Source organism: Macrosteles quadrilineatus, unplaced genomic scaffold (assembly GCF_028750875.1).
Source record: "Macrosteles quadrilineatus isolate MER2022 unplaced genomic scaffold, UCM_ALF_1.0 Scaffold_1__1_contigs__length_201487025, whole genome shotgun sequence".
Lineage (NCBI taxonomy): Eukaryota > Metazoa > Arthropoda > Insecta > Hemiptera > Cicadellidae > Macrosteles > Macrosteles quadrilineatus.
Window position 1 is genome coordinate 64,945,269 of NW_026542594.1, and position 18,875 is coordinate 64,964,143.

At 35.8% G+C, this 18,875-nt stretch overlaps 1 protein-coding gene across 2 annotated transcripts in view; it reads right to left on the minus strand.

The window, feature by feature from the left end:
- The window catches only part of LOC128983402 (uncharacterized), a 30,158-nt gene extending 14,272 nt beyond the window's left edge, over positions 1 to 15,886 (minus strand). The window contains exons 1-4 of one of the 2 annotated variants that reach the window (XM_054402682.1): positions 15,693 to 15,886; positions 14,391 to 14,476; positions 8,861 to 8,993; positions 5,329 to 5,443 (exon numbers count right to left, since the gene is read on the minus strand). In XM_054402682.1, the coding sequence (XP_054258657.1) occupies positions 5,329 to 5,443; positions 8,861 to 8,993; positions 14,391 to 14,433 (291 nt within the window). In that variant the 5' untranslated portion in view covers positions 14,434 to 14,476; positions 15,693 to 15,886. Of the gene's footprint in view, positions 1 to 5,328; positions 5,444 to 8,860; positions 8,994 to 14,390; positions 14,477 to 15,366; positions 15,631 to 15,692 lie in introns of those variants that run through there. The other variant, XM_054402684.1, reaches the window with a different exon arrangement.
- Between the last annotated feature and the right edge of the window lie 2,989 nt (positions 15,887 to 18,875).

Sequence of the window (18,875 nt, forward strand, 5' to 3'; positions counted from 1 at the left end):
ATTAGTAATAACTTCAAAATTTAAATTTAAAATGTCAATAATAAATAAAAAGATATGTAATTAAGGGAGATGAAATGGTGGTACCCACTACTTAGCAGATTTAAAGTCATAAAATCGGTCCCGGGTCCAGGTCTTACCATGAGTACTACGGTAATAGCTTATTCCCTATATGGGAAATTCGCTAAAAACGCCTGGATATACCATGGATTAGAACCTAGTGTAGTCTCTAGCTCTGTACACATCCAGACACACACACACACAGACATCACTTTGAAAACCACTTTTTTGGGTCCAGGGGGGCCCAAAACGAATATATCCACTCAAAACTCAAATTCGAAAATTTTAATGAAAACAATACTTTCTCCATATACTATGGTATAGGGGGAAAAAGTAAAAAAACTTTCACAATTTTAAGGACCATAACATAGGCTACTAAGTTAAATCAAAACCAGCTTTTTTCCTAAAATCATATTTTTTGTTATTTTATGAAGTCATAATAATTATGAGAAAAAACATAATTTACAATAACTTTTGAACTGTAATTTTTACAGAAATGGGAGTCGTACCATTTTGTTCAGAATTTAAAGAGCTACAACATACTAACTTTTTACCAAAATCATTTGTGCTGTTTTTGAGAAAATCCGATTTTTCCATTATTTTGTAGGGTTTTACAGGAAAATCCTCATTAAGAATAAAAAAAAAAATAAATAAAAAAATAAAAAAAAATAAAAAACCGCCCGGAGATACCATGGATTAGAACCTACAGTACACACCAAATTTCATAGAAATCGGACCACAGGTGTAGTCCCTAGCTCTGTACACATCCAGACACACAGACACACACAACACAGACATCACTTCGAAAACCACTTTTTTGGGTCCATATATAAACTCAAACTCAAAAATTTTGACGAAAACAATACTATCTCGATATACTATGGTATAGGGGGAGAAAGTAAAAGGGTAAAGCAAAAGCTGCGGAGATGGTGTTCAGCCTTATCTACAAAAAGAAGAGTACGGTATCTACAATCCTAACATTTGTACAATCCTTCAGGAAGTAGTAAAGGCGAGCAGTCCAGAGTGTGTGTACTGTTAATAACGATTAGATTAAGGTATCTGCAATCTTAAAATGCTATAGGAAAGGAGGAAAACAGGACCGAGACGTAGGAAGTAGTGAAGGAAGTAGTCAAGGCGAGCAGTCCGGAGTGTGGGAACTGTTTATGACGATTAGAGTAAGGTATCTGCAATCTTAAATTGCAATGGGAAAGGAGGGAAACAGGTCTGTGACGTAGGAAGAGGTGAAGGAAGTAGTAAAGGCAAGCAGTGTGGAGTGTGGGAACTGGAAACCGTTTGTAACAGTTAGATCTATGTATCTGAAATTGAAATACTGAAATGGTATGAGAAGGGATGGAAACATGTCCACAACATAGGAAATGGTGAAAGAAGTAAATCATGAAAATCCGTCAAGTGGTGGATTCAGAATTGTGAAATAAAAAAACCCTGTTTTGTTTTAATATTAGTACCTGGGGACCGAGCTTTGCTCGGAGAAAATCATTAGTTCACTCTGAAAGCAGTCTTAGTATCGGAGATACATAAATCTGTTCCCAAACTCCACACGGCTCGCCTTTACAACGTCCTACACCATTTCCTACGTCATGGACCTGTTTCCCTCCATTCCCATAGCACTTTAAGATTGTAGATACCTTAATCTAATCGTTATTAACAGTTCCCACACTCCGGACAGCTCGCCTTGACTACTTCCTTCACCACTTCCAACGTAGCGGACCTGTTTTTCTCCCTTCCCATAGCATTTCAGAATTGCAGATACGTTAATCTAATCGTCATAAACAGTTCCCACACTCCATACTAATCGCCTTTACTACTTCCTTCACCACTTCCTACGTCGCAAACATGTTTCCCTCCCTTCCCATTGCATTTAAAGATTTCAGATACATTAATCTAATCGTCATAAACAGTTCCCACACTCCGGACAGCTCGCCTTGACTACTTCCTTCACCACATCCTACGTCGCGGACCTGTTTCCCTCCCTTCCCATTGCATTTAAAGATTGCAGATACCTTAATCTAATCGTCATAAACAGTTCCCACACTCCGGACAACTCGCCTTGACTACTTCCGTCACCACTTCCTACGTCGCGGACCTGTTTCCCTCCCTTCCCATAGCATTTTAGGATAGCCCATACCCTTATCTAATCGTCATAAACAGTTCCCACACTCCGGACAGCTCGCCTTGACTACTTCCTTCACCACTTCCTACGTCACGGACCTGTTTCCCTCCCTTCCCATAGCATTTTAGGATTGCAGATACCCTAATCTTATCGTCATAAACAGTCCCCACACTCCGGACTGCTCGCATTTACTATTTCCTTCATCACTTCCTACGTCACGGACCTGTTTCCCTCTATTCCCATAGCATTTTATGATTGCCTTTACTACTTCCTTCACTACTTCCTACGTCACGGACCTGTTTCCTTCCCTTCCCATAGCATTTTAGGATGTATTCGTCATAAACAGATCCTAGACTTCGCACTGCTACCCTTGACTACAATGTCTCGAGTAATCTTAAGTATAATCAATCTTTGGTATAATCTTTGCTCAATATTAACAAGTGATGTTTTTCCTTTTGTACTGTATTTGTAATTTGCTAGTATACTGTGGGTAGTTGGTTTATTATGAACACGTGCTACAACTTCAAGTCTTTTGTTTACCTTTTCCTTGTTATTTTTAATTCAACCAACATGGTTACTTAGCAACCCATAAGACTAATGTTAAAAAAATGTGACTTTCAGTTTCGTTTTTCTACGTAATTAGATTTTTGTTGGCAGTTCTAACTGCATGAAACTTGTTTTTAGGCCAAAAATAAACTATTTACAAGATTTGAAGAAAATCGTCGGAGCCGTTTTCGAGATCTTTCTGCAAGCAAGCAAGCAAGCATACATACAAGCAAACATTGCTCGTATTAGAGTATAGGATAGATTACAAAAAATTTTCATAAAATTTCAAAAAAGTTTCAACAACTTTAAAATATTTTAATTTTTTTTTTATAAAAAATACAAAAAATATATTTTTTTTGTTTCGGATTAAGTGGAATTTCGGATTACCGAAGTTCGGATTATCGGGACTCCACTGTACAACATGAAACTAAGAAACCTAAATATGTCCTCAACAGCTAGCTTCATAGAACAAGCTGACAACAAACCAAAAGTGCTAAGGCAAGTAATAAACAAGGAAAGGAAAGGAAAATGTGAAGAGAAAATCCTCATGGGATTATAAATAAATGGCAAACTCACAAACGACACAAAAGAAATGGCTAAACCCTTCAATACATTCTTCTCAAAGATAGCTGAAAATACCCTTGACCAAAACGGAGCAATCGTTATAGACCTTGTTGAAACAGCGCAGAATGGAGAGGAACCAGTCTGTCCAACACACCTTACTCTAACATCATATAAAAAAGTTGAAACAATAATAAACTCCCTTGAAAGTGGAATATATGAGTTTTCCTCTAAGATTATAAAGCACTGCTCTCAAGAACTCATCTCTCCTCTGGTTAGTCTTAAAAATCTATAATTTAAAGAAGGCAAATTCCCATCTGCCATAAAAGCCAGTAAAATATACCCCAAATACAAAAAAGGACCAACCAAAAATGCTCAAAACTACAGACCAGATAAAAAAGGACAATTTATTTCCGCCATCTTCCTTGAAGGGGAGTTTTCTGTGATTGACGATGATACTTTATTTAAAATTGAAGATGAATATTATGACTGTGGGAGATGACTACGATATTACCTCAAGCTTGGCTTGATCGAAAATCTATGGCTGGTACACCTCAAGTTATAATTACATTTTCTTTTTAGAGATTTTCCTATATAGGGAATTAGGTAGGTACAGTATTACCAGGATCTAGGAAGTAGCTGTTGCTGGCTGGCCGGCTAGGCCCAGTGTGGGGCCATCACATCAACTTATCATACTTGGATACTTACTTACTTGGATACTTGTCTTCTTTATCTTTGACCGTGGTTACGGATAGATAGCATCAAATTTTAAATACTATACAACACCATATGTGCCAATGAAACGTATACTTAAAAAAAAATAATAATAATCACAGTGGCGCTCCTAGACTCTAGTGTACTAATATTACTTTTATCCATATTATCTTTGACTATTGATACAACTAGACATTCCATACCCATGTTAAATTTGTTGTCAGATTTTTAACCAAAATCGTAGATGATGTGAGCACTGATAGTTGGCGCTGAATTAAATTACCAAATTCTCTCGAATACAAAAACTTGTTTACATGTCATACTAATGGAGTGACTTATAGTAACTGTTATGACCCATTAACTTGGTCAAAAACAAAAGATAAGGAATAAAATAGAATTTTAGACTCTACTGCATTCTGTGACTGGTTCACACAACTACGTTAATTTTTAATAAAAGGTTGGTGACAGCTGGTCTATATAGATGGGATGATGATATTTTTGTAGGATCATTAATAGATTTGTTAACAACTTAAATGAAAGTACATTTAAGTGACATTTATAATGCTACGTATAAGCAGTTGCATTGTGTTCTAAAGATGAGGACTTAATTGGTTTTTTTGTGTGACCCATAGTAAAATTTTTAGAAAATTTACATATTATCCAAACTAAAAACTTTATGAGTAGAGGGTTTATATGTTTTCCATTTTTAACAAAAAAATATATATACATTTAGATCCGATTGTTAAATTAATTGACCTGATCTGCTTTTAGAAAAGTTACATTGTTAATACTATCTAGTTGATAATACCAAACTTGAATTAAAACTATAACACTATGCTAATAAAAATGTTAACAGTCAAGTTCTTATTTCTTTTAAGTTTTAAGTTTTGATTACAGGAGTAGGGCCTATATTATTTGACAACCAAAACACTATAGTCCGTTCACAAAATTTAGGCGGTTTAAGAGGAAGGTTTACTGGGTTCCTCCACCACTTTTTTAGATTAATGCCTATATCAGCTGATCAGCTGTCAGCTGTTATTTCTAAGTTAGGGTAAAGCTGGGTTTTCCTAGGCGCGGTGAGAGGAACGGGGAGAGCGGACTCCTCTTGTCTTAGGAAATTTAATGTTACTGTTTTACTAGAAGCTGAGTGGAAAGCATGTTAATTGCTTTTCCGCCCTCCGTGTTCCTCTTCTACGTCTAGGAAAACCTGGCTTAAATTGAGGGAATGGAATCGCTTCCCTCAAACTGCCTAAATTTTGTGAACGGAGTATAGGTATATTGGGACATTGTGTCAAGACACTTGATAATATTGTACTAACCTCAAGTTGCAATGATGATTTAAGTCTTGCTGAACTCATTGTTGATTCATATGTAGACATATTTTGATTTATGTTTCTAATCTCATATATTGTTGATATGCATTCAATAAACTCCCTGAAAACCAAACCAATAAAATATTTAAAAATAAGTAAAAATATTTGAAATTTGGTGCTCACCGGTCGACTGACAATCAATTCGACTGCACTGCCAATTGTGTAGCTTTAAAGATAAAGTACCAACAAACCATTTGTGCAACACCCTAACAGTGGGGATGGATGGAGCTGTAGCGTAGGAGTGATGACAGCATTTCAAAAAGCACTAACCTCCAGTCTTTTACTACCACCAGCCATTAAGTCTTGTACTTGTATGTTGTGGAAAGGATTGTAAAACAAGTCAGTCATGATCTTGCGGCTCTTGCGTCCACCTATCTTATCAGTATTAAAATTTAATCAAACTATTCGTTAAATGTTTTTGTGTTTATGTAAGTGTCTCCAAAACAAAACCCCAGGGATGAAGAGGATTTTATAACTACTTTGTATTAGCCTTCGAAATCTTGGTCTCCAGATAAAAACCAGATCATCTGACTAAACAAAAGGTATTTGACCTTTTTATTTCATATAAAATAGTTTTGAAGCAGTTAATTTATTCACAAGTTCGATAATTGTGATATGTCATAAACAAATTGACAAGGCAAAAACTTAATTTTTTTGTTTAATGTGGATAGTTTTTAAATATAAAATGTAAAATTTTTGTCGATTGGTCCTTGATAAAATTTTCACTGTTTAGTTGGCATTTTGTGTTTGTTTTTGAAGACAAAAATTGATTAATTGAAACAATTTTATATGAAAGTTATCTTCATGCTATAATTTTACACATGATCTCCTATTGAAATGTAATGTGTATATAACTATAGTTTGGCCGCTTAGAAAGCGACCTCCTCCAGCATTGGTTTACCATTAGCGCGCAGGTCGTTTTCTAAGTGGCCGAACTATAGTAGCTTGTTCCATATCAATCATAGCTCACCTGTTCCAACAAAACATTTTTTTTTTATGCTAGTCCCCTCACTAGCTCCCCCTAGTCCACCCTATGTTTAGCCTACATAGTCGTGCAGCTACTAGTGTTGTCATATTTTCTAAAAGATTAGGGGAGAATTGTACAACTGGGAGCACAAGCAAGATAGCCAGTTGAAAATTAAATTCTTTCATACTAAAGTAGTACATTTCATTTTTATAAAATCGTTTCTGTTATTTATAGTACTGAACCCACAATACAAAAAATAAAGCATGTTTTAAAATCATTGAAAAATTGAAAAGCGCCTGGGGAAGATGCCATCCCAATAGAGTTAATTATAAATGCAACTGAAGAACTATTAATTAATATACACAAACTAATTCTACAAATATGGAGAAAAGAAAAAAATGCCAAAAGGATTGGCTGAAGCAGTTATAGTTCCGCTGCACAAACAAGGGGACAAGCTAGAATGCAAGAACTATAGAGGTATATCTCTTATAAACACGAAATATAAAATAAAATCTAAACCTTTTTTTAAACTAACTGTCATGCAGAAGAAATAGTAGGAGACGGGATGACATCATTTGTCTGAGTTTTCAGTAGTCCGAGGTTTGATAAATAAAATAACTAATAGATAATAAAATAAAAATAATATTTAGATAAATCAACTGTCTGAGTTTTAATTCGTCCGAGTTTATTCAATTATATTAAAATATCAGTTGTCAGAGTTTTCATTTGTCCGAGGTTGGTGTAAATAATAATAATCTTTGGTTAAATCAACTGTCCGACCATTCATTTATCCGAGGTTTTAAAGTATTTAAAAAAATGTTGAAATGTCAACTATCCGAGTATTGTCAGGATCAAAAGTGACACCGCCGCCGAGACTAGCATCTCAGGGTCCGGTCAGAAACCGATGAGAACCTATTTAGCGAAGGAGTGGGGGACGTGACGTCACTCTTCTCTTGAGGGAACACCATTACCGCAACGATACACATAGATATGAGGTGTAGTGGTTAGCATACTCGACTAATGTCCATGAGGTATCCAGTTCGAATCCCACCGGTGGCATTCACGTTTTGTCAAAGATTTTGCTTGGAATGCGATTACTTCTTAACTATACATCTTTTGTTAGAATTTGAAACATTTATAATTTTATTTTATAAACAGGACTATTGTTTATTTATTATTAAACCTTCATTCGATTTTTATCTTATATATTTTTTATTTTATAGGCTATAATAAAAAAGGTTAAAAAAATAAGCACAAAAATAAATTTAAATTAAAAATAAAATTGATATTGGCCTTATGGGTTGCCTTGCTGGTGACGAAATAACAATGGAATATAAACAGAAAATCAAAACAAATGGAAGAAATTCCAATCACATGTTTTATTTACAGTGTGGAGTGGAAATAGAGAAGTTTGCACAATAAGGCGACCACTAGTAATGTATAAAACCATAGTACAACCTGTATTGCTATACGGATCAGAGACTTGGTCTTTCACAAAAAAATCCCAAAAAAGACTTATTACTTTTGAAAATAAAGTATTGAGAAGGATTTTTGCACCAATAAAAGACGGAGACTCAAGGAGAATAAGAAAAAATAGGGAGTTGAGAGAATCATAAGGAACCAGATATTTTGGGGGTGGTAAAGAGTAGAAGGTTGAGGTGGCTGGGCCACGTTCAACGCAGAGGTGAGAGGGAGATGATAAAAGAAGTGATAAGAGGTACGCCGGAGAGCAGGAGACCATTGGGAATGCCAAGGATGAGATGGATTGACGAAGTTACAAAGGACCTAAGGAGTATGGGAGCAGACCTGGAGCTGGCAGAGGACAGGATCCTGGAGGCACATGGTTGACGAGGCCAAAGACCACCTTGGTTTCCAATGGTCACAGGAGTAAGTAAGTATTTATAGTATACAGGAGTGTTCCACAAAGAGGTTGCTAAGTTATACCAGATGTATGAAATAGGCTACATACAAACCTATTCATACATTATGGTAATCCACTTAGTATTAAATTATGGAGATGAGCATTATAGATGGACAGGTACTGGAAAAAGTGGAAAAAATATATTCCCGATCCTCAGGAGTTTGGAAGGATTACATTTAATTCATGATTTTCTCCAGTTATAGTCCCAATAAATACATATTTTTTATTACCACAGAGCCTAACTAAACTCTGATTAATCACAAAACACAATTTGCAAAAAAGGTCTACTAGAGTGATTTCAAAAGTGCAAAGCGATTAATGGATATCGGTTTGGATTAGGACTAAAGGAATTGATTTGAAATGGTTGTGCAAATAAAATTACTTTAACAACAACCACCATTATTTTGATGCTCCACCATTTTTTTCTGATTGGACGGAATCAAGTGGACCTCTGGGGTGTTTTTACATATGTGCTTATTGCAGCTGTGGAGTTTCAAGTTTGTAGCATGTTCGATGTGTCTGGCATATTAATATATTAACATGTTTCAAAATATATCTTAATGTTTTATTTAGCAATAAATTTATCTTACTTGTGCTTTGAACGTTCGAGTGGAAGGTAACTATCGAAGACAACTGAAGTATCAGGTAACTGTGATGTTCCTATATATTTATGAATTTTATTGAACTTGTCATCGAATTCATCTACAGCACGGTCTGCATCATCTGCAAAGAATTCAAAGTTCCTTGTTTTTAAGCTTATTAAAAAAACTTATTGCAAATTGTAAGTACCTAAGACTACTAATTAATTGCAGTACCGTACATTGGATAGGTTATTCAACTAATATTCAACACTATTACAAATAACATTCTTTATAACTTAACAATAATTATTAACAAACTAATAATGATGTACAGCCTGAGGTAAAGTTAATTTTGTCACTGAAAATGTTGTTTATACAGTAGAACCTCGATAACAAGACCCTTGATAACAAGTCAACCTTGATAACAAGTGTCATTTTCAGACTCCCCTTGAATTTATTTCCCCCTTAATCACATGTTATTGTAAACCTCAATAAGAAGTCAACCTTGATAACAAGTTTTATTTAATAATCCCTATGAGACTCTTGTTATCAATGTTCTACTGTAGCACTTTTTTCCAACCGTTTTCATTGGAGTACGGAAATACTCCACTGAAAACTTTTCTGTTTTTAGTTCACAAGATGATGAAGTCTTTGTGAATGCGGGATAATAATGATAGTTCTGCAATCACAGATTACTATCAAAATGGCATGGGCACATTTATTTTGTTTCTCTTTTCTGGTTTTATTAATTTTGCTTGGCATTTTGTTAAACAAACTGAAGTTTTCCATGTCATGTTCCCAAAGAAAATCTTCAACATTCCATTCCAAACTCAATCATGAATGGTATTTGTTTATTATTTATCATTTTACTGACCCCTTTTCCAAAGGAATAACAAAAATTCTGTTTAGTGTTGTAACATTATGGGTTGGAATGAACGAGGAATCCATACTGTAAGTTAACATATTAAACGCTTGTAAGATAAATATAATAAAAATATAATACAAAACATTCATGAGAAGGCTGAGATTGAAGGTCAGAAAACACTATTTTAGAATGTCTTGACCATGGTTCATTGCAAGCGGTCCCTATTAATTATGAAACAGACTTTTCTGAAAAGGTTATATTTGTTTGCAATTGACAAATATCTGAGTACCAAGTACAAGAGGTTTGATTTCAGGAATATTTGTAGTGTTATTATTTCAACAAGTCACATAGTTTTTATCACATTCAACACCGCAGTGCCCTCTGCACAAGTACTACAGGTTGGAAACACTGGTTAGAGTACATAAGTTTTCCCTGACATAACTCCAGAAGCACAGTTTCATCCACAACCAATGCTTATTCAAACTCCATTGTCCCAACCCATCTACAGCATCATTTTGTTTAAACACAAGAATAGTTTAACGGAGTAAATCTGGTAGATCATTGAGAACCCCACAGACGTTTAAAATATGAGCTTAAAAGAGGGAGTTACAGGAATATTACCATTTATATTAGCCTAATTAATTAACCTACGATATAAATTGTTATTGTATTTTTCAGATTTAATAATAAGTTGTTGTAATGAAATGTTTTAGTAAAAACTATTTCAATATGAAATAAGTATTTTATTTCTTAAATAAATAAAACTAGTCAAATTATTGTCCTATAGAAAATTAAAGCTTATTAAAAGAAATACAAATATTTTGTTCTGTAGCATTTTTTTATCAATATGTTGTTACAGGCCTTAGATAGAGACGGCCGTGATGCAGCTAACATTGAGAAGCTGAAACCCACACCACACAATGTTCTTTCAGTTGGTAAAGAAGCAATGAATAATATGTTTAACTTTGCATTATTTCGGCCTACTAAAATTTCAGTGGGCAAAATCCTTGCTATTTTAACGTGTGCCCATTAGAAAACAACCATTGGCCATGTTTGCGATAGTGGATGAAAAAGTGCTTAAATTAGTAATGTGCTAACTATTCAACTTTAAAAACCAAGGATGTACACGTTCGCACAGGTATGCATTGTATTTCACAAAGGACTCTTCTCCACAAAAAAGTAATTTTGCAATGACTGTAAATGTGGAGCAGTTTTGTATTGAAAGTCACTTTTAAGTGCCCAGTAATTATCTGTGGTGACATCAACATAGACATTGTAAAGGTAAATGAAACAGCAACAGTGAGTTTGCAAAACATGCTACGAAGCGTTGACTCCTATTGTGCCCATAATAAGCCAACAATTTGTAGAGGTCTAGAGTGCCTGGACAATGTCATCACTAATCTGCCATGACAATCAATATCTGTTGATGTAATGGAACATATATCTGACCATTCTGCCCTGGCTGCTAGGATTTGTACCACCTCAGTTCTAACCGATGTCGCTCCAAAGAAAATAACGATCCGCTGCTTCAGTGAAAAAAATACAGATAAGTTCTTAAGTTTTTTAAACAATGTAAATTGGGATGCCGAGTTACCGTTTGCCGAATCAGGCTAATTTGACAAGTTTATGGACATTTTTATTGATGGTATGAGGATGTGCTTTCCTTATAAAACCATAGCCTAAATAAGAAAAAATCCAAATGTATCAGTGTAAATTGGTTTAGCCGTGAACTCCTTGAAATGAATAAAGAAGTGGGCAGCTTACACACCAAGTTGCAGTGGGCACTACGCTAAAACACATATGTTGAGGAAATGAAGAATAGATATTCTGTAGCCAAATCAAGGAATAAAAAAGCTCTTCATCTAGCCAAAATTGAGACTAACGGCAAACTCATCGATGCAGCTCCAAATAAAGTGAAGAAGGCATGGGAACTCATAAATGCACAACGGCAGGTGTCTGGACGTCAAGATGACTGCTCACTAACGGCGGGGAACTTCAACTCCTATTTTGGTCCCTAGCTACTGCCATGGATCTCCTGACCAACAACATAGGCCATACACTTCAGTTCCGTTGGAAGACAGTGTCAAGTGCCCAAGTGGAGTGGTATGTGAGTGAGCTGAAGTCCAGCCAAAGTAAAGATATATATGGCATAAGTTCAATTTGGTTAAAAAAAGTTTTGCCAGCCATACTTCCCTCTTACAGCTTGTGTAAATCAGTACCTCCAGTCTGGGGTGTTTCCAGAGTCACTTAAAATATCTAAAGTGGTTCCAATACACAAGAAGGGTGACAGGTCATCTACCAGTAGCTATAGGCCCATATCGGTTGTACCTATAGTATCAAAAATACCCCCGCCGCAGCAAACCTGCAGACTAAGCGAATTTCCATTAACCTGATTGGATTTACACTAAAATGCCTCCATAAAAATAGCACATTTATTTCCTATTTAAATAGAATTAGTTTAAAGAGTACTTTTGGTTTGCTGCAACAGGGAGGGTAAAAAAGATTTTTTTTATAAAATGATAATAGTTTAGTAAGAAATAAAAGTATTTTCCAAAATCGATCAAAATATGTTCATAAACAAGCAAACTACAACAGTTGACTTATTCTCCATAAGAATAACATGGGAATTTTAAAATTACAATTTTTTTTAATTTTCTCCCTAACAATTAGGCGCATAATAACGCTTCAATATACTAAATTATTTGTTTTTTTTAGCTCTACAAATTGGTTTAAAAAGAAATTGCGAAACTTTGTGTTTTTAGGGTCAAAAATGGAAAAAACCTATTTTTACCCCATAGAACCCCCTATAAACCCCCATTCCCATAGTCCGATCATGCTGGTTCGCGAACTCATTCAAGTTCAAACACACACCTTCAAACCAAATTTTATCAAAATCGGACAAAAATTACTCAAGTTATCGTGCGGATGGACACATATATATATATATCTCTATACCGGTATATAGATATATAAAAATTTGAACGAATGGTGTTTTTGGCCTCTGGGGACATCAAAATGAAAAAGTAAATCTGTCCCGGGCTTAGGTCTTACCATGATACCTACGGTAATAGCTACTTCCCTATAGGGAAATTCGCTACTTAAGAAGGCAGCAAAACAACAGGTATGTAAATTTTTTTAATCAAATTCACTTTTTTCCAAACTTCAATTTGGCTTCAGACAAGGTATATCAACTGCGGATGCAGTGGAGGGCCTTGTCAGATCAGTACTGCAAGGTTTTGAAAACCGTGCAAGCTCACTTGCCATTTTCTGTGATCTGACTAAGGCCTCTGACTGTGTCCCGCATAACATCCTTGTTTTAAAACTAAAATTTTATGGCCTAAGTGGAGCTCAGTTTTTTTTTTAATCCTATTTGTCTAACTGATCTCAAAAAGTTAGTTTTAATAATGAGTTTTCTGAGACAGCAGTAGTTGAGAGCGGCGTGCCGCAAGGATCGGTGCTGGGTCCTACCTTGTTCTTAATTTTAGTTAATGATTTGCCTGATAGTATAAGTTGTAATTCTGTAATTTTTGCCGATGACACCGCTCTGTACAGTAGTAGGCCTAATAGCGAATTAGAACAACTAAGTTTATCGATGTCTAACGCCTTGCTTGAAAGCACTGACTGGTTTAATTCAAACGGTTTGTCAATAACCATAATAAAACTCAAAGTTTGTTTTTCTCTCTGTGTAAAGTTACCCCCAGCTTTGAACACTGTAACATAGGCCATGCAAAACTTTTAGGCATTGTTCTAGACTCAACTTTAAACTGGAGCCCACATATCCAATCTGTCTGTACTAGGGTAATTTGCTTGTTGAGGCAATTATGAAACTTGTTACCTAAAAACTTTCTCAGGGGTGCCTACTTTGCTTTTTTCACAGTATTTTGATGTATGGTATTAGCCTGTGGCGTAACAGTAATTGTGTGTCATGTGTCCTAAAACTGCAAAAAAAAGGCCATTAGAGTCATGAACAGATCATCTCTTGATGCACACAGAAAACCACTATTTGTTGCTGAGGAAATCTTGACTGTACTAAGTGTATATATTTATGTTTGTCTCTGTAGAGTTAAGAACAATTTTAATGATTTTAAATTTAGAAGTGATGGTCACCACCACAACACAAGACACAAGTGGCAGATAGATGAATCCTTTAATAGGCTAAACTTGACCCATTGTTGGTTAGACAATAAATGGGTTTTCCGGTTGAACCGACGTCCCCAAAAACTCTTTAAAAACGGACCGTTTACTGTGATATTCAACTTTAGGAGAGCATTGTATTTAAACATGTGATCACTGGTCTCAAATCTTTCCCACAAGAACAGTCGTTTCAGTACCGCCCACTTCATGCCGATCTAGTCCGGTTAAACCAATGTGCTGATAAAACTTGTCCGGTTAAAGAGATGTCATTTCCGCCGAGTGTAGTCCGGTTAAAAGGGGTCTGGATAAGAGGGAGTCTACTGTAGTCCTCTTTATCATGAAGAACTATCATCGAAGGAGATATACCCTTTGATGGCTATTCTTCATCAACACTAAGACACTATCTAATCACCAAGTTAGCAATCTTAGGTTGACTTAAGCTAGCAAAGTGACTGATATCATTGATCTGATTACATTTTAAAATCAACAAACTTTAATGTAGCTCGATCTAGGCTCTTTATTACCAATAGATTAACTTACCAATAGAGGATCTTAGGTGAGACAAGCGCTTCTCATAATCCATTCTGGGTAGAAATCTTGCAAAGCAACTTTTCTTTACAGCTTACCTATGGAAAGATTGTTGTTCTATACAATTTCTGAGATGCCAGATAATATAAACATTCTTGTCACCAAGACTGAATAATCATTGTTTGAATAATATCTATGTTTTGGTGCCTTTCAGTATTGAGATTCAGGTGGCACATTATTCGTTTCCAACACTGTAAAAACTAGTTGTTTGTGTTCTGCTCGCCAGAATCAAAATATGGTTTTCAGTGCGGCTACATTATTATCTGTGTTAATTTTCATCAAAGGTTGGTGTTTTAGTGTAAAAGAAGTGTATTGTAAGGTGGTGTGTGAGTTAGTAATAGTGCCTACTTATTTATCCATAGGCCTATTACGATTGGTAAATATTATATGTTCAAATTCGTGTTATTGAAATAGTGATTGTTTACAGGTTAGGCATAGCTAAGGCATACATCCTAGCCTAGCCAACAATCTGTATGTGTCTCACGCCACAATAATGCTTGTGGGACCTTTATTTGTTTATATTTCTCTATATATAGGTACCTATATATTCTTTTTATTTTTGATCAGAAATATATTTCCTATAAATATGTGTACCATTTATCATACGGTACGGTCCTATAATAAAGTTACTTACAAAAAGTAATTAGATCTAACTTTCAATATCCAATTTTTGTTTTTGGCAAAACTAAAATTTTGTTTTTCAAGTCATTTAAAGACATAAAAAGGTTATCTTACTTGTACAATAAGACATTATTCTGAATAAATGTATTGTTACCTTTGAAAATATAACAATTTTAGATACTATACGGGTACAGTTTTAATTAACAGCTGTGTCTAAGGAATGTCAGCCTTAGTCACTAACAAGACTACAAGATCGCGCCACTCATCCTACACTCATCTCCATTCATACTTGGCTTAAAATACCTACTATGTATGGTCGCCATTTCATTGAACAGTATTAACAGTATTAACTGGGCTATGCTAATATCGATTGAAACTATAGATTCTAGTAAACCTTCATGCGATTTTTTCACCATCAACAAGTTTGGTTGGTTAGGTTAGGTTATGATAGTTTAATTTTATAATAAATATATTGAAAAATATTCATTATTAATCAATATTTTCAATTCGATAGTTTCAATCGATATTGGCATAGCCCAGTTAAGAAACTGTACCCTAATTTCTGATTAAGTGATTTTACTTTTATTTTTCAAAAGTAGGCACAGATATGGAAGTGTACCCACTTATACTTACTTGAATCGCCGTCTTTCAAATTTATATTTTTCTCTTGCTGCCTTCTTGACTTGTATCTGGTATCAATCTTGTTCTTGTTAATCTTGGATCTTGTTAGTTGTTGCATCAAATGTTATTTATTATTGTTTGTTAGTTGTGTTGTACCGTACCGCAGTCAGTACAGTAGTCATTTTCATTTTTTTTGGCTTGGGGCTTGGCGGTTGGCGCCACTGAGCTAAAATTATAACTGGAGGTAGCACTGCCATGGCAGAAGTCTGTCAAAAGCGAGTCGCTGATTTTGTTAGGTTGGTATAGCAGTAAGTTTTCTTACCATAGCAATAACATGGCTTCTTATAACTAGGTTGGTATAGCAGTGAGTATTTTTGTCATACTTGAATACTTTTAATACTTTAATAATTTTCTTTGAAATGGCGAACATACAAAGTAGGTATTTTAAGCCAAGTATAATAATAGTTATAGCAATAATATGGCTTCTTATGGACACCCACCTCACGCAAACATGGCGGCTGGCGACACGCATCTTTGACATTCAGTGCTACCTCCAGTTAGAATTATAGCTCAGTGGTTGGCGCCTTGGTTACTTTTTTTATCTAAGTTATCCTTCTTAACAGGTTAAGGCAATGAACCATGCAACCTTTATTTCAAATTTGGATGTTTTCATCAATATCATGTAACCAATGTCAATATTAGCAAATTTTTGATATGGAGAATATGGAATAAGCTTAAGTTACCGTATATCTCATGGTAAGATCTGGATTTGGACTAGTGATGGGATTGAAATCACGTCGCTGATATTTTTCACTGATACTTGAAAATCACTGTGGTAACTGATACTCCAAGGCGTCTAGTATCAGTGATTAACGGTGACGGGTTTCTCGTTCACTGTATCACTCTGTAACTGTGGTGTGACTGGGACTGTGACTGTGACTGACTGCTAGCCAACAAGCCAACCCATATACCCTGTTGCTGTTGCTGGATTATTCTGAGTTCTGATTTCTATTATTTCGCAATTTCGAGCGCGGTTTTCGTCTACGTTCTTTGTTTCTTAGGAATAACAATGAATAGGCCTAAAACAAGTCATTTAAGAAAATCTGTTATACCTGTTTTTATTGAGTGGAGTGAGCGAAGCTCTTATACGTCGACTCTTGTGCATTTCATAATACGCAAACTCCTCCTAGACGGCTGAATCAATCGTTTTCAAATTTTGCATGGTGATAAAGACCATATCGGTGAGTGCTAACATCTATATGGTGTTAAAAATGTCTCTCAGTAATCCGCCCCACTGGATATCAAAGTTTCAATGTAAACCTTATGGAAGCAGTATTTGACACATAAACAAAGACATATGATCAGCTGTTGACTTTTGAATGCAGTAGGTAAAGAAATGGCAGTGGCTATTCGCACGTCAGACGTGCGCCGCTACCACGCACGTCTGCTCAAAATGACGTCACATTACGTTCCTAATCTAGTAGCTGTTATAGCTGTTTGGGAACAGGTTGCACACAAAGATATCCTAGTATTAGGTACGGTAAAGGCAGTACCTCATATTATTAGCCGAAATCGAAATGGATGCGGTCCGACTTCGTAAAGAGAGAAAGGTTAAAGAGTTGAACGTTGAACAGAGCCAAAGAGGTTATAAGCAATCAAAAATATAGGTGCTGGCCAATAATAAGATGTTTATTAGAAATAAACATTAGAAGATTCAATAATATAGGAATCGTAAAAAACGTAAGCCTACTTTACCTTTACCAATCAAAGGCTAGGCCTATAAAAGGTAGGGCTTACTATTGGTAGGCCTATGTTGGCCTAGATAGCCCAAAAGTAGGCTAGGCATTACGTTAGGTATGTATGACGTAGGAGTAGGATATGTTATATTACGTTACTAGTCCTGAAAATAAATGTTTACCGGACGAGTGTGGTCGTTCCCGTGCGAGACGAAGTCGAGTACGGGATTACCATACCAGTCCGGTACACACATTTTGGACGAGTTACGTACGATAGTTTTACGCCATACTACTAAATCAGTACAAATCCTTATATACTTCCACCAACTAAAGGACTAAAAATCACTAAGAGAGGTTATGTTTTTGTTATAACCACTCATTGCCACCTAAATACAATATAATCAGCTGATTAGTGTCCGGTAATAGTAGTATATTACGTTACTAGTCCTGAAAATAAGTGTTTGCCGGACGAGTGTGGTCGTTCGCGTGCGAAACTAATAATACTATAAGTCGAGTACGGGATTACCATACGAGTCCGGTAAACACATTTTGGACGAGTTTTGCAACTTAAGCTTACAAGTAGGCCTAAAATCTTAATTATTGGCCTATTTAAAATCTTATTTTCGATTTGGCCGCTTTCCCGAGCTTGTACTTTTCCTTGTACCACTGTGTTTGTGTATGCATCTGTAAGTCAATTGATAATATTTCAAATCAACATTTTTGTGTTTTTTTTTAACCTTTAACACATTTCTTTCTGGCTCCATCGATTGTTCTTGAACGTAAACGTTTCAAGGCTTCTTAGTTAGTACTGAAACTGAACGTTCTGAATGTTCCCGTTGCATTATTTTTGTAATACTGGAACTGTAACAGAATACTGGAACTGTAACAGAATACTGGAACTGGAGCTGGAACGGGAACGGGCTGTGGAGCATTTTGACGTGCGAATAGTCACTTCGTAAAGGAATAGCTGATAGCATTATTCCACAGATATTAGAACAGAAACAGTATGGATCATAAATATAATCAAAGTGTACCATATGTACAATAACATGCCAATTTTCCTGTTTAGCTCAGTCATTCATGTAAGGCCTACCGCACACGAGAGACTTTTTGTCGGCCGACTATTTAGTCGTAGTCGGGAGTCAAAGTCGGCCCCATAGTGGTAAATCTGAGCGCGCACACAGGCCGACCGCAGCAAGACAGTCGGCAGACTGTCTGCAGACAGTCGGGGCAGTTTGGTGCTGACCGATTTTCCCGCCGACTGCTCCCCGACTCAACTGTCGTGTCTTATTGATAAAGGCATGGAGATAAGTTAGAACAGGGCCGGACGTACATTATTGATCAGACACTTAACAAATGGCCTTCTTTTGTAACAGCTTTATTTTTATTTTCGCTATCCTATGTTTAAGGTTATTGTTAGGTGCATTTTAAGGCATTACTAGGAATGAGATTCTTGACC